The sequence below is a fragment of the Accipiter gentilis genome, chromosome 11 (assembly GCF_929443795.1).
Source record: "Accipiter gentilis chromosome 11, bAccGen1.1, whole genome shotgun sequence".
NCBI classification, from domain to species: domain Eukaryota; kingdom Metazoa; phylum Chordata; class Aves; order Accipitriformes; family Accipitridae; genus Astur; species Astur gentilis.
In genome coordinates, this window is record NC_064890.1 from 36,830,144 (window position 1) to 36,846,102 (window position 15,959).

Here is a 15,959-nt window from a genome sequence, read left to right on the forward strand (position 1 = left end):
TGCAAAATTTGTGTTTCCTGTTTGAGTGAAATCTTAATTCCATCAGAGTTAAGTAACAAGCATTTCTTAATCCTAGTTGTAAAAAACAGATAGGCCATATTTTTTTAACTTTGCTAAGGTCTCCTGGGGTAGCTTTCTCAGGTCCACAGTTCAAAAAACCTACTGTTAACATTAGACTGGTTTGGAACTCTTTCCTGCATTAGGTAATAATAACAAAAGCAAAACATGGTACCAAGTTTAATGTACAGACATTTTATGTCTCTTTTACTAATGCATGGTAAGCTACTTTTGTGTCTGGGACAACACATATTCAGTGAAGTGTATCTGGTCTCAAGTGCATGCTACAAGTTTTTAATAATTTTCCCCTAAAAAGTGATCAAGTCTTATGTAAGAAATGAGGTTTTAGCAGATGTGGTTCTGTTTACTTGAGGTATGTCTTTTCCCCTAAATTACTCTATGTCCCTCGTAGGTAATACTTAGTTTTCAGGTGGTTGATTGTATCATGGATATTATCACATTGATGAAAAGATAAATTAAGTTGCCTTCTTAGGGTTTCCTTTCTCTGTTTTGTGTAGATGAGTAGTCTTGTTGATCTTGGTGAGAATGCTATATTGAATGCATTTGTAGGATCAAAAGCTACAGTATATAAATTTCTGATTTTTACTTTTTCCCTTAATGCTGACAAATCTGTTTTTTAGCTATGTTAAGTGCTTTAGCCGATTGATCCCCAAAGCTGAGCATGGTGTAATTGCATTTTATTTTTTATTTTTTTTTAGTATAACCTTCTCGCGTAAAGATGAGGGAAGTGTATGGCATTTGAATGCAAATTTCCATTTTCCCTAATCTAATTGGAGAAGTAGTGTTTCATCTATTGATTAAGAACAAGTTCTTATAAAGGGAGAAGATTACAGCTAGTGCAAATGTACTCTATAGTAACTCAAAATAACTTCTCACCTGTATCAGATTTCTATTGAAGTAAAAGTAGCAGAATGCTCATTAAAATGCCTAATATGTATAAAATGTGTGTGCATACATGTGCATATGACTGCACATACATAGACGTAGCCAGTAGTTCACTGTAAGAATTCACAACAGGGTCTGTTAGCATTTTTAAAAACGTATTATCTGTAAATTTTTTCTCTTGGCTATATAAATTCAATAAATCCTTCTTTTGCATGTAATGTGTGTTACCTCACCATTGTGGTAAACTGGTCTACTGAGTTTGCTCTTAAGAACATCTGTCTGAGAGTAAAGATTCCATACTTCTTTAAATTAAGAAGTCTAAATAATGTTGGTAGATCCTGAGTCAATTAAAAGCAGTTATCTCAAAACAGAAAATAAATTCATTACAGGACTTACATAAGTATCCTGCTTACCTTTGTTTATAAAGGATGTTAAGAGCTGAATATTGGGATAGTAAGCCAGTACTTTCTAAGCTGTAGTCTGTGGTGATAAGGTAGTTCATTAGGCTGTGGTAAGATGTATAGTGCTGTATCAAATCTATAATATTTTTGTTTCGGGATTGATTATTAGAGTATGATGTGGTCTGTAAGAAATCCTGAGAACTGGCAGTGGCTCATTTGTTCCTTATCCTAAAAAATTGATCTTCCTGGCTCACTCTATTTAAAAATCAGTACAGAGAGATAGATTACATACTGCTTCATATTACAAGCAGTATTAGCCAAAGTATTAAGCTTTGCCCCTGAGTACACACAGATGTCATGATCTTTCCTTTTCAGTCTTTTCATTAATCTTCAGTAGAATGCATCTTGCAGAAAATGCATGCAAGCTCTTATTTGTCTGAAAGTAATCAGTTTTAATTAAGCTTTACAGATATTAACGTAGTTTTTACAGTTGCAGAATTCATTCTTAGAATAGTGTTTTGCACCCATTTAGCTTCTTTTTTTAATTGTTCCTCTCAGCGCTTTCCATATGTCCAAAATACACCAGTTTAACAAAATACTACTTAGTGAATTCAAGTAAGAAAACAGGAAAGGAGAAGATAAAAAGACAAAGTAATTTAAGTAGCTTTCAAATTTTTGGTGTTCATGTATTCTTCATTCTGCTTTTGTATATTGTATTACTGGACACTTTGCTCAGAGAGTCTCAAACTTCATGTGAATTTTTTAAGATTTGGTTGTCCTTCAATATTTTCTTTCCAGGGAGGGAACTTGACTGTGCTATTCAGTTCTTATCACACTTACATATTTGGTTGATTTATAGGTGACCTTTCAACTTTTTTATGTTAGGAACATTAATCTCTTGTTTGGGTGTGTAAGTACAAATACCTAAATTTGAAGAGAAGTGGTGTAAGTTTTTGCACTTTGTGTTAGGAAACAGAGATGTTACAGCTTTTCAGTTAGGGAGAACTGTGAAGAGATACTGCAGAGCAAAATTTGGTTGGTGGCAAAATTAATTGGATGTGGAAGAACAGACTTGATGAAGTGTTGAAATAGGTAATGGTGAACATTTAAAACCTGGAACAGCGGACCCCAAGCTCTATTGCACTGTTAAGTCCAGTTATCAAAATTTTCTATTAATCACTATGTTACAGGTATATGATCAGACATTTAACACAAAGCATTTGAAAAGTAATATGGTTCTACAGGAGCAGTAATTTGTTAAGCATTAATTAAAACAATGGGCAGTTTGCCTATATGATAATTTTTCTTCTGTGTAAAATTATAGCTTTTGAGTTTCATAGTTCATTTGAATTTAGGTCAAGAAAGTAGAGGCCATGAGATGGCGTAGGGGACAAAGCTGGCAGGTTTGGTGGTAGAATGGCTGCCTGAGGGTGACTGCATTCATAACCACATGCAGTTATGGCTGTTATGGAATAGTGCTGGATGGCCACAGTGGAAGAGAAAGGTGAGAATGCTCTTGGCCTTGAGTATGTTCATAAGACTGAAAACTTTGTGCATAAAGCAAAAGGCAAGGTCATATCAGATTAATCAAATTCGATATTCCTTTTTCCATTTATTAAAGAAAAATTAGTCAAATATCAAGAGGCTGTTGTAAAAGGAATTGGGATTTGTACAGGCAGAGTGAAAGAACTGGTTTTTTGTAAACGTGGGAAGAACTGCTGCTACTTGTACTTGAAAAAGAAAAAGACACAAATACCAATGATTCAATTATAATAACATCAGGCTTGTACTGGCAGACTCAGGGTAAAGGAAAAATTATCTTTAATATCAGACTCTATATTCAATGATATATATATACACTGTGTAAAGTCACTCCATTTTACATGGTCATACTATTTCAAATTTCCATGGTCGAGTGTACTGTTTGTTTTTTCTCTTCCATGAAATGGAAAATAACACTTGTTTAATTGCAACAGTTAGTTATTTTTTGGTGAAAATTTGTTTGTAGAGTTCTGATTTTTCTTTCTTAATTTTCAAGTGGACTGTCTTTGTGGTGTTCGCTGAATTCTTAAATTCTTACTTATGTGATCTTTAAATTAAATAGGCTAAATTGCCTATTGCAGGCTTTTGTCTGCTTTATTCTCCTCCCCCGCCTCCCATTTCTGGGTAATAGATGAATGTGGCATACCTTGGGCATGCATTGGATAGAGAATCTGTTAGAGAAAACACTTTAAAACCGTTCTGCGTTCACTGTTGAGTCTGTACCTCTGAAAGCATTCTTGCCTTCATTGAACTAGATCATATCTGAAGACATCTGCATCTGACTATTGATTGTAGGAAAGGAAGCACGTTACCTCTGTAAAATTTAAACCTAATTTAAGTTTTTTCTCTCCTTCTATTGCAGTATTGCTTAGGAGGACTTTATGATAGTAAAAATATAACTGAAAGCTTCTAGTAACAAACGTACCAAATATTTTAAGGCATACTGGGGAGCTGTTATGATGTTGCTTCACTTCCTCTATCTATTGCATGATGGCAAACGTGGTGTTTTGAAGGGATTGGGCAAGTTTTAAAGTTTATATCTTTGCTTTCATCTGATATTTTTTAAAAAGTCATGCTTTTTTTTTTTTTTTTAATTGAATGCTTGTTTTAAACAAATGATAATGCCAAGTTTTAAATTATGTCTAGGTAGTCACATGATATGCCTGTTTTCACAAACTGGTCATTTTTGATAGTTGGAGTTGTTTCTCATTTAATTTCACAACAGTTTGAGGTTTGTAGTTTCATAGGTTTTGCTGTAGTGATCATTAAATTGGCTGCTGTGTTAGAGAACCTGAAAAGTTAAGTTCAGAAAAGGCTTTCACGTAAGACAGTAGGGCTTTACTTGGATACTTTCTTGTGTTGCAAAATGAGGTTGTCTGTACACAAAGATCTGAACTATTTTGAGAAGCTCATTGCTTTCTTAGGTAGTTCTTATAACTTCACTGAACAGCATAGACAATGGAAAGTGATCAAGAAATCAGTATTCTAGCTGAGTCTGATTTTTGAAGTGTGAAATGTGTGTGGGACTAGAACTTAACTAACATTTGAACTAGAAAAGTTTTGCCTTTTTTCATCATTAATAAAGTTTAAATCTGTTTATTTTTGTAATAGCTTGCATTTCTATCCTTTTACTGTGTTTTATGCCAAATTTCACCATCTTTAATGCAGCTTAGCCTTGTTCAATCTTGTTTCGTATTACATTCTGAATATGCTCTAAACAAAACAAAACTTGTAAAGGGAATTCTGCCACAAAACTGAAATAATCAGTGCTAGGCCAGGCTACTTTAGAATGATTCAATATTGTAAAATCATAGTAATGTTAACTATGTCATCTTTCTGGACTAGGACTTCAACCATGCTGTTTCATGACCAATTTGGTGGGATACAATGTGCCCAAAACACCCTGTAAAGTCACTGTCTGTTTCTGAGTTTGGTCAGAGTGGAAAAGGGCATTTTTGCAGCAAAATACTTTTCATATGCATTTCCTCAGTAGTGTTTAAACCTAAATTTTTTTCAATATAGTTTTGGTTCAGAAAGCAGTTTGAACCTATTTTCAGACTGCTTTGTTAAGTGTTTAAAATTTCAGAAAGAAATTGTGTGTTGCAAGTTCAAGGACAAAGTTGTGTACAGAAGAGTTTCAGAAGAGACAGTAATTGGTACCAGTTGATGACTCTTGAGCAGTAGTAACAGGTTGTGATGGCAGAATAGATACAAGACCAAGTGTTACTCTGTGAGATGGTGAAGGTACGTGCTCCAGAGTACGCCTGGCATTGGTGCAGTAAGGGAGAAATTTGGTCCCTAACCAGCATTCTTGTACTAACAGAACTATGTCTATAGCAGTTGAGACACGGCTCTGCCTTTGCTATTTATGTTTGCTTAGGGTAGTTACAAGCTAGGGCTAGGAGTAATTTGTTCACAGACTCATAATTACTGTTGATGTAATATTTTGAATCAAGACTGTTTACCATGTGAATTAGGGTGCTGTTGTCACAGATGTTGTAAAGTTGCCTTTGAGACCTTAGTCTTTGATGTTTTTGAAGAAATGTAAGGGAAGTAAGCATCCAAAAGCCTGTGGTGATCTTATGTATAGCTTTCTAAAGCCTTCTTCCTCTTACTTTCCAAAGGACTTTTACCTATAGATTCACACACTTAAGAGTACATTCTGTAGAAACTGAAAAATTGGTCTTATTGACAAGAGAATCTGATAAGTTGACTACAAAGGATCCCACTTAGTCAGTACTACTCAATTGTAATGCCTTCTTTACCAGAGGTTTGCTGGCAGTACTTCTGGAGACTGACTCCAGGCTTGATCTGTGACTGTAAGAGAGAAAAACTGGACTTGAGAAGAAGAAATAAGTCAAGACTTACAATTTGTGTTTCTAAGTGATGTAACTATAATAAGAATTAACAAACTTAAGATACCTAAAGCCCCACTAATGTTTGGTGGTTTTTTTTAAACCTCTTCAGTAAAATGTATACTCAAGCAATGTTTTTGTACCTCTTTGGTTACAAGAGTTGTGGGTGCTATATTTGTTTTGTGTTTTTCCATGGCGTTCATGAGTAACTCCTGCAGAATGATTACCTAATAAAGCTATATGTATTAACAGACTAGGAGTTGAATCACCAGGAAGTTTTGAGATGTCTTAAAGGCTCAGTAGCATATTATTGGTATGCTGCAAATAAGAGTTCAATAGTCAAATACTGGAGAAAAGAATGAGGATTACCTATGATCTTTAGTTTGACCTAGCGTTTCATCCTGATAGTGATACTCTGACATGTACTAGGTTAGTAACAAAAGGGTTGGTACGGAACAGACAGGAGGAGATGGGTACTTTTAGGAAAGAGAAATAATGAAGGTGGTATCTTTAAAAAAAAAAAACCAAACCAAAACCAAACAATCTGAGGATCACTGAACAAATTTGTTATCTTAATCTTAAAGAAATTCTGGACAAAAAGATACAAAATGTAGGTATCGCTGGACTTGGTAAAAGCCAGACTGGCAACAGTTTAATCTGGGTAGAAATACTGTGGAGCTGAGTTTAGAGATATCCCTTCATATGGAAGTGTGAAGTTGATAATTATATGTAGGATGAACATCTAGTGCTGCCTCAAAAGCAGAACATTTACTGTTATGTGTTGACGCTCACTCAAAGGAAGAAAACACTTAGACTCTGGTTCTTGACAGGACATCAGAGTTCTAAAGTTTTTCAACTTGCATATGAATTTTATAAATAAAACTCCAGCAGGAAAAAATCTTTCACTAAAAGTTCTCTCTCGTTTTTTAAAGGGCTATCTAATTATAAAGATTTAACTTGAATCTCCTGAATTCACAGACTGAGAACAGGAATTAAAGCTGATTATATTTCATGCTAAAAAGGGAAATGTTTTTTGAGCTTGCCATTCTTTAACTTCTGATATGCTATATTGGCCCTCTTGCAAAACTGTACTTGCCCACCATGATTAGTGTGATCTTTAATTGCCCATGGTTAAAGTCCTTGCTGGTAGGACATGCTGATAATAGTTAGCAGACCAGACAGAAAAACATTCTCCATTCTGCAAGGCTGATGGATGCAAGTACCTTAATATGAATTTATCGGTACTGTAGGAAGTGGTAGCATGCCAATAATTAACTTGTTTGTCTTCTTCCATTTAAGGTACCTAGTGGATAGTCGCTGGTTCAAACAGTGGAAAAAATATGTTGGTTTTGACAGCTGGGACAAATACCAGATGGGAGATCAGAATGTGTACCCTGGTCCTATTGATAATTCTGGACTTCTTAAAGGTAACTGCTTCTAACTGTGTAATAAGCCAATACTAACATTTAGTACAAATTTGTCACAGATTGTTCATCTTTTGTAGTTGATAGTGTACCTGAATCTCAGCATTTATGAAGGTGAAACTGTTTGTTGGTTTGTTTTCACACTGTGACAAGGGAAGTAGAATAGATTTCCCTAACAAATTAAAATTTTTAAATAAAATTAGTGGAACTTTTTGCAATGGTTACAGAATATTTAATAATGTACAAATTACTGGTTTATAATGATATTTTGGAATACCTCAGGGGTTAAAATTTAGTCAAGTTGACAAATAGCTAGCCTGAGTTCACTAAGATTTTTTTTTTAGCTTAACTAAATTGGTTGATTTAAAATAATATTTTTAACTTGAACTCTAAAATTTAATTTTGTAAATGGGCCCCAAGCCCTTACTTTGATTATGGTACAATTGAGGAAGAGGTATTACGCAGTTCAGTGAAAATACGAAGTGGTGTGAAAGGATAGAGGATAATTTCCTAATTTTTGGGGGTCTTCTGAGTATGGTTAAACTCTCTCACTGTTATAATTACTCAGGTTTGACTGACTTTTGCTGAACTGTAGTCAGATTTGTGGACACAACTCTCACAATACTTTCCCAGGTATTTTAATCTTTAGGTCAAATTCTATATTTAATGACCAGTATTGAAATACCATTAGAGACATTAATATTTAATCTTCAAAATCTAGTGGATACAAAATCTAGCAGATAATTGGTTTCCTTCTTTGCAGTTACAGGTAATACAATAGTACTGCATAATTTGTTTGCACATGGTAATACAAATTTTTACAACTTCATGAGATTTATGGTGATCTCTGACTTTCTTAATTCAAAACTTCTCAACCGTAATTAATATCATTATTTTACAAGTTAAATATTTAAGATGATTGCCTCTTTCATAGGACTTGTCGCACCATGTTGCAGTAGTTGTCAGTGTGAGGGAGTGTGCATGTCTGACAGGGACTAGTATCAGTGCCTTTGAAGAAGGTGCTGTATTGATGTATGCATGTATATGTTCTCTTCCATCCAAAAACGTAAAGGTCTTTTTGCTCCAGGTGAGTGATGTGTTTTGTTTTCTGAAGTGTGAGGATCTAGATCTTTTGTACGTTCTTGTAGTAAATCTCGCAGTGAGGCAGGAATGTTCAGCTGATACTTTTCAGTTGAAATTAGATGTAGCAGGATCTTTTTATCCTCAGCGAGGCAGCATCAGCTTATTCTCTCTTCTGTGTCTACCCACTTTAAAAAAGGTGATTTCTCGATGTGCAAAGCACTGTGTTAGTTGAGCTGTATTATTTATAACTTAATCTACACACATGTTCAGATTATGTTTAAAGTTACTGTGGATGTGAAGCCTGTACAAAATCTGAATCTAGCTGTCCAAATCTAAACGCATGTTAGCCATTTTGCTAAAAGCTCCTGAAAACCTGTATTCTTACTATCGTTTTGACACTGTGCATACGCCTTTCAAAGTAAACACAGCATTGGGGTTTATGAACTTCACTTTTTGCTCATTCATTGTTCTAAAACCGTGGCTCTGCATTGGCAGTGATACCATGCATCCAATTACTGTCTGACATCTACTGTTCCTGTGTGAAGGCAGTTTTAAAATTAAGGGCATTAGTGCTCAGCAAATAGTAGCTGTTACCTTCCCCTGCTGCAAAGCAGCAATCCTCTGTACTAGGTTTCCTATGTAGCATAAGCATTTTCAGGTTCAGTTTGGATTTTAATCCTGTCTTTGGCATGTCGTATGCACTAGTTGCTCTCGTACTGCTCTTTTAAGTCTGAAAATTTGCATCTGATTTAAAGAATATAAAATAATCTAAAAGCAGCATGCTTTCTCAGATACTCTGCAGCACAATGCAGTGGTAAGGAAAACTATTATTAAATTCAAGAAAGACTGATTCTAGGAAACTGAAGCAGTGTGTTGTGCTTATGTTACTTAAATATTGTTCCCTTATTTCCAGAATATTTGGATGAAATGGGAGCAGTGGAAAGTAACAGGCAGTAACATTTCAGTTAATCTCAACATATGCAAAAATGTTGATGTATGTAATGGAACGCACATGTGCTGTCTTCAGAAGAGATATGTAGACAACTTCAGATTAGCAAAGCAAGCACAAGGAAGTAGTCATTTAGCTGATCATTCATCATAGAAAACGGTGTTGCATATGAGGGAGTCAGGGGACTTTGGAATAAGGTTCTGAAAAAATTACACTGGAAAAAATGTTGGGGATTTTAGAAAGAATGGAATCCAAATTATATCTTCTCACTATAAACTCCTGTAGCAATATCAGATCAGTGCAGAAATACAGTGTGAACTTTTTAGAGAGATACGTGGGCCTGAGGATGTGTTTGTGATTTCTCCCCACACCTTGCTCCCAGTTATAATGAAACCACCATATGCATAGTATTGAGTGGGCCAAGTAAGAATTGATAGTGGAAGGTTGTGAATTGTTTCAGCAAATGTTTCTTGGATATAGTTCTTGCATATAGATTTTTTCCTAATCAGTCAAGACAGTTTTGAACCAAGATTTGAGTTTTGAAAATTGTTACTTTTACAGATAGGGTGAAACAGACTGAAGGGAAAAAAGGAAAGTACCTTTTAAACCAGTGCATTGATTGAAGTCTCATTTATTAGGTCACATTTATTATATTTATCTCCATGAAGAACTGAATTTTTATTTACCTGTATGTTCACTGAGATGTTTATGTGAAATTCCATTTTACTTTTTGCTTGAGAAATTTGTGTACTCTGGCTCCCAAAGTAGAATCCAAAGCCTGAGGTTTTCTTCCACTTTCCTTTGTTGCCTTCTGTGTTGCACTTTTGTTTTTTTCTTGCTAAAATTGCAACAAATACTTTGGCTATTTCTGAACTTGATTATCCCTTTTTCTAAAATGACTTCATGATTCTAACACTTAACCTGGCTGTATCTTGGGGTTTTTGTTGTTGTTAGGAGGTTTTTTGTTTAGTTCTTCCCACATTGACAATTTTTATTGAGGAAAGTGCATGCAAACCATATTGCACCTTCTTGACTGCATGAAGTCATCTCTAAACTGCACGGATTACATATTATGGAAACAGTATCTTTTTGCCACCTCTGAGCAGCTAGCTAATGGTAGTAACAAATATTGTACACTTAAACTACATGAACGAAGAACAGTATGCATCTCCAATGTTTTGCTCACACATCAAGGTACTTAGCTGGAGAAGGAAAGAGGGAGTCGCCACCAGTGATAAAATAATAAGAGCAGAAGTAAGCTGTGCATCCTTCCTTGCCCATATTTTCACCGTTTAGGTGATTAAAGCAAAAAGCGTTGCTTTTTTCCCTTATTTTCCCTTAAAACCAGAAACCCTTTAAACCAACTGAAGGTGTAGCAAGTGCAGGTTCAGTAGGGAGATTTCTAGAGTCTTTGTAAGCTGAATCGTGTTTAATCTTCCCACCAGGAACTGAACACATCTCTTAAACATCTCTTAAATGTCCTCAGTAGTGCTGCCCTCCTACAGAAAAGGTCATGTTGAAACATGTTTTGTTAAATTCTTATTAAAAAAATAAATAAATTAGGTGTTATTATTAAAGGACCTTTAATTTTTAAAGTATGCCTCTTTTAATGCTCAGGATAATATTTTTTTTAATTGAAGTCACATTATGCTGTGTTTGCTAAATCTGTCTGTACAAAGGAGAAACAAGAGAAGTACAGAAATACAATCACATGAGAGGACCTTAGCGCTTTTCATAGGTGCATAGCACGCACTTATTTTTGTCCTTGCAAAAAATGTAGGTAACAATATTCATTTTGCTTAGAAGTATACTTAAAAAAAAAAGTAAATCTGAAAGGCCAATACTTCAAGCAATTTGAGATTATTTAAGGTTACTTTTATGCTCAGTTTTAATTGTGCAGTGTGTAATTCTGCAGTTCATTCACTTAGGACAATGAAAATAAATAGACTGTATATTTATTACAGTCTATTTATTCTTTATACATAGTCTATTTATTTTCATACTTCATTAACTTTGTCATCCTGATTTATTCTTTGGAGCTGAATGTGTGGGTCTCCCTGTTTGATCTCCCTCTGTACAGAGGGATGTTTGCTGGCCTGTAGTTGGGTACTTCCAGATGGAAAGACAGCTGCCCTAATTGTCTGAGGCGCACAGTGGCTCAGGTCTGGAATCACCTCTTACACATATAGGATAGCTGCTATCTTACTCCTGTAATAAGGATTGAACCAAAGCTAAAAGCATGCTACTTACGAAAACTGGTTACCAACTTGTACTTCTTTCAAGCATCTTGCTGTCCCTGTGAAGAATTTTGTAGGGACTGTGTTTCCAGAGTACATAGTATCCTTTAAGTATCCTTTAAGTAGGAGGGTTGTACCATGTTATTTTCCCAGTCTGACATGGATTGAATGACTTCAAACTTTGTCTTGATCTGCTGTAACTACCCATTCCTGTGTTTTCAGTGAAGGATGCAACTGTAGCATGAAATGGAAGTATCCATGGTGATGGGGGAATATGTGCGAAGTGGGTAGAGAAATGGATTGGTTTCTCTGAAGGCTATGGTGGTGTGTGGTAACAAGTTAGGCATTTATGATTGCATGAGGATACAGAGTTGTCACTTGGGTTCCTGAGTGCAGGAATGCTACCAGTAATAGGTGTGCTGTGCATGAACTGCTTTGAACACCATAATACTAATAACTGTGACTTGGAATTTTTTTTTTTTTTTTGCTATTTATATGAAAAATGTTACATTAAAAACTCAAGTAACAGAATTGCAGTATTCAGGTAAAAATATCTTTCTCTTACAGATGGTGATTCACAGTCTCTCAAGGAACATCTCATTGATGAGCTGGACTACATCCTTTTGCCAACTGAAGGCTGGAATAGGCTAGTTAGCTGGTACACACTGATGGACGGCCAAGAGCCAATAGCACGCAAGGTACTCTTAAATTACCCACTGGGATGAATATGATTCAGATATAGTCCTGCAAATATGCAAGAGTTGCACAGGAATTTATTAGAATATTGTAAGTCCTGGACTGTGATAATCATATAGACAACTTCTGCCTTAGTTGCTTATAGATACCTAATTCTTACTCAGATTTTAGGGGCTTAAGTTTTTAATAGTGAGAAATGAGGATGCAAAGGATATAATACTTTTTTTTTTTTTTTTTTTTCTGGAAGTAAGCCCTCTAATATTTCAAGAAGAACTTCCTTTAGAAGCTTGTAAGTCTATTAATGCAAATGATTTTGTAATTAAGTATAAAGCCCTAAAACTGTATTGACTATGTTAGTGAAAAGCCTAGCTCTGATAATGTTAACACTGTCAGAGTAATTGGTGGTTCCTTTTCTGATTGGTTTTCCTTTTCTGTGTTCAGCAGCTTGCTAAGGGAGTTTTTTTCTTTAAGTCAAAAGCTTACCTCAACACGGGTAGTATAGTCCATGATACAGTGGATACTGTGGCCCTCTGTCAGTATGAGATACTTAAAAATTAACATCTTTGATGTTAATTTTTGTTTGCTCCAGCACATACCATCGGTATTATTAAGGTGATATGACATTTTACCAGTTTATTGATCAGGTAATTTGTTTGTATTATTTCTTAAGATTTTCAGGTTAGAGATTACAGTTTCATCCTTACTGGACTGAATTACTTAAGTTTTAAAATACACATTGGTATGTTTGCCATTTCTAAATTGACCATTAGGGCATATTCTTTCAGTTACAGGGATCTTTATTTTAATTCCTGAAAAACTGCTGAAAGAGTATTATGATTAGAATTTAGTTTGATATGACTTCTGGTGTAATACATCTTTTTTTTTTTTTTCATCCTATGACATGAGTGTGGTCTAACTACGTGCATGCTGGCCATTTACTTGAAGTGCATTCCTTTCAAACAAATGCCAGATTTAGCTATAGAAGAATTTTGTGTCTTCAAGATTCATTTGGTCAGCAATAGTAGTAGTTTGTTGTGGTTTTTTTAACATTCTCTTTAATGCAATAAAAGAGATCTTTTTTTAAAGAGACATCCCTGGAATGTCTCTTTCTTTTTCTCCAGTTCTGTAAGAGCTGAAATCCATTAAAATGGCTCTCCTTCTTTAAAGATATATCTGTTATCACCTTGTTACTGTTTTTCCTGAAGATGGATTTCAGCAAACTGAATGCTCTTCCATCATCATGGTAAAGTAAAAGTTCTGTAATTTTTTCACTTTGGGGGGAAATTGGAAGGAGAGAGAAGGGACATTTGAGTAACTTGCCTTCTACTTGGGAGGAACTAAGTGGAAAAATACATGGAGTATAATGAGAGGCCAGGTAAACTGGCATAGCTTCATTCTTTTCTGCCAATACGAACAGTAGTTATCCTCCGAGGTGCATATTTCAGTTCAGAATTTTTCGTTCTGATGCTTTTGTCATTTGTTCATGATTCCTTCTCCTGTCTGCCTTGATGTTTTTTCATAGATGTGGCATGATACTTTTCATTCATCCCCTTTGTTGCGTCAACTTTTTTTGAAACATGGATCCAGATTTTAAATTGGTAAAATGTTGTACTTGATCCATGTCAAATAACTTTTTGACTTTATGTAATACGATGTGGTAATACTGCCACTACCGCGTCAGTTTTATTCTCAGAAATGTCTTAGCTATACTGCACAGTTTTGTTTACTGCCAACTGTTTTGTTGTTACTGTAGTAGCTGAAGACCCTACTAAGCTACTCAAATTAAGATGCATTTTTATTTAAATGTCATGGTTCGCAGTCGTTAAAGCTAAGGCAAACTACTGAACAGCAGTGAAATCATTCACTAATTTTTTTTTCCTACTGTACATGCATACAAGTTATCTTTGTACAGCAGATAGCAGATCTCTCCTAGCAATTAGCTGGTGGCTTTTTTTTTTTTTACCGTATTTGTCAGATGTATCACATATCAGGCTGATGGTTATTTTTGGAACAGTCTACATGACTAAGTACTGCAGTTACACTTTGGAAGATCAAAGGGAAAAACATTTAAGAGGTGACCCTGAATATTTTTTTATACATTTTACTTTTGTAAAAAAAAATCCTGTATACTTAACTATTTTGTAATATGTGTTACAAAAATGAACATATAATAAGCATCTTTAATAAGTAGGTGGAATTTCAAATGAATATATTCATTATCAGAATATAAGTGGAAGATTTGTAGGTCTTGTTTAAATACAGGATTTGTTTAAAAATGTGATATCCAGATTTTAGTAGTGTGTATTCTGTTTCTGATAAGTATTCTTTAACTGTGAAGACTAGTTCTTCATGTTTTGATGAAGTAGCATACAACGAATGTGTTTTGAAATAAAAATAACTTCTGGTGTTTTTTATCTTTTGATCAAGTATCTTATCTTTTGGTTAAGTATGTGTATTTGTGATTTTCCCTGTACTTAACACTTTGAAATTCATGGTGGTGTTATACACGGGTAAGACGACATGATCATGGAAAAAAAATTACTTCTTAGTTTACCCTATTTCTAAAAAGTTACAAGAAAATTTTAGTTCTAATTTTTGGCATTTATTAAGTGTCATTCCCTGAACTTCAGTTTCTTGAAGACGTCTGAAAAATATTTTGAAGTGTGTATATGAAAACATGTTTGGACTGATACCTGATCCCAATCTTTTTCAGGTCGTTGAACAGGGTATGTTTGTAAAGCACTGCAAAGTAGAAGTATACCTAACAGAATTAAAGCTTTGTGAAAATGGAAATATGAACAATGTTGTTACACGAAGATTTAGTAAAGCTGATACAATAGGTATGCACAACTATTTTTAAAAATATATGATTGTTACTTGTTTAAATAGTGCTTGGTAGCAAGTTCTGAATAAGTAAGTCTCTAGGTGAAATGATAGATGGGTATGGTAACCATTAAAAAGGATGGGATTAGTCTTGTTTGGGTCAAAATTAAAAGGTAAATGATTTGGAATATTTAGGATTTTTAATACAATTAAAAAAAATAATTGTGCATTTTATTATCTAGGCATCTGTGTTAACTCTGAGGTTTGTGCTTCTCAGGAAGTGAACAGTGGGATGTTTCTCATTATCTTTATTGGATTCCGTAGTACTTTTTGTTGTCTTTTGGTGTGTAAGAAATGTACTTTTTTTTATGTGTTTCTATTCATGTCTTTCACTAGCCAACACTTTTGAGTCATATATATATATAGAGAGAGAAAGAGAAGAGTATATTACAAAACACAAGAATGAATTGAATTTATAAATTAATGGCTAAAGGTGACCTACAAAGGCACTATTCTTTGGGTTGTGAAGTGGCAGGCTAGGCACAATCTTTTACAGTAACTGAGTCCTGTATTAAACCTTTAACTTACCTTTATAGTTATTTTGCCTGCTCTTTGACCATTGTGTCATTGTTTGAAACTTTATTTTGATAACATATTTGGCTCTGAAAATAACAATCAGAACATATGCAAAGATATTGCCGATCATTTAAACTCAATTTTTGGTGTATTTGTGCATGTATATCTGAGATGAGAGTCTTTCAATTTTTTGTAGTTGTGCAGTTAAAATTGTACTTTATGCCCTTGGTGCTTTATGCCCAGCCATTACTCTTTGCTTACGTTCTTTGACAAGAATCTAGTTTTTTCAGGTTTTGCTTCTCTTTACATTATGGGTAGTGACTTATACTTCCTACAGTTTAATTCTTTGCAGATTGCTTGCTTTAAAAACAGAATCATTTTACATCGTTAAATTTTAATCCTTAAGTTAA

The 15,959-nt window shown here is 34.5% G+C and overlaps 1 protein-coding gene across 5 annotated transcripts in view; it reads left to right on the forward strand.

The window, feature by feature from the left end:
- Positions 1 to 15,959, forward strand: part of USP15 (ubiquitin specific peptidase 15) — a 72,335-nt gene that overhangs the window by 10,444 nt on the left and 45,932 nt on the right. For all 5 annotated transcript variants that reach the window (XR_007507648.1, XR_007507647.1, XM_049813854.1 and 2 more), the window contains exons 2-4: positions 7,061 to 7,188; positions 12,022 to 12,152; positions 14,864 to 14,990. Coding sequence is in view for 3 of the 5 variants with exons in the window: in XM_049813854.1 (XP_049669811.1) it covers positions 7,061 to 7,188; positions 12,022 to 12,152; positions 14,864 to 14,990 (386 nt within the window). In the remaining 2 variants the exon portion in view is untranslated. The remainder of the gene's footprint in view (positions 1 to 7,060; positions 7,189 to 12,021; positions 12,153 to 14,863; positions 14,991 to 15,959) is intronic.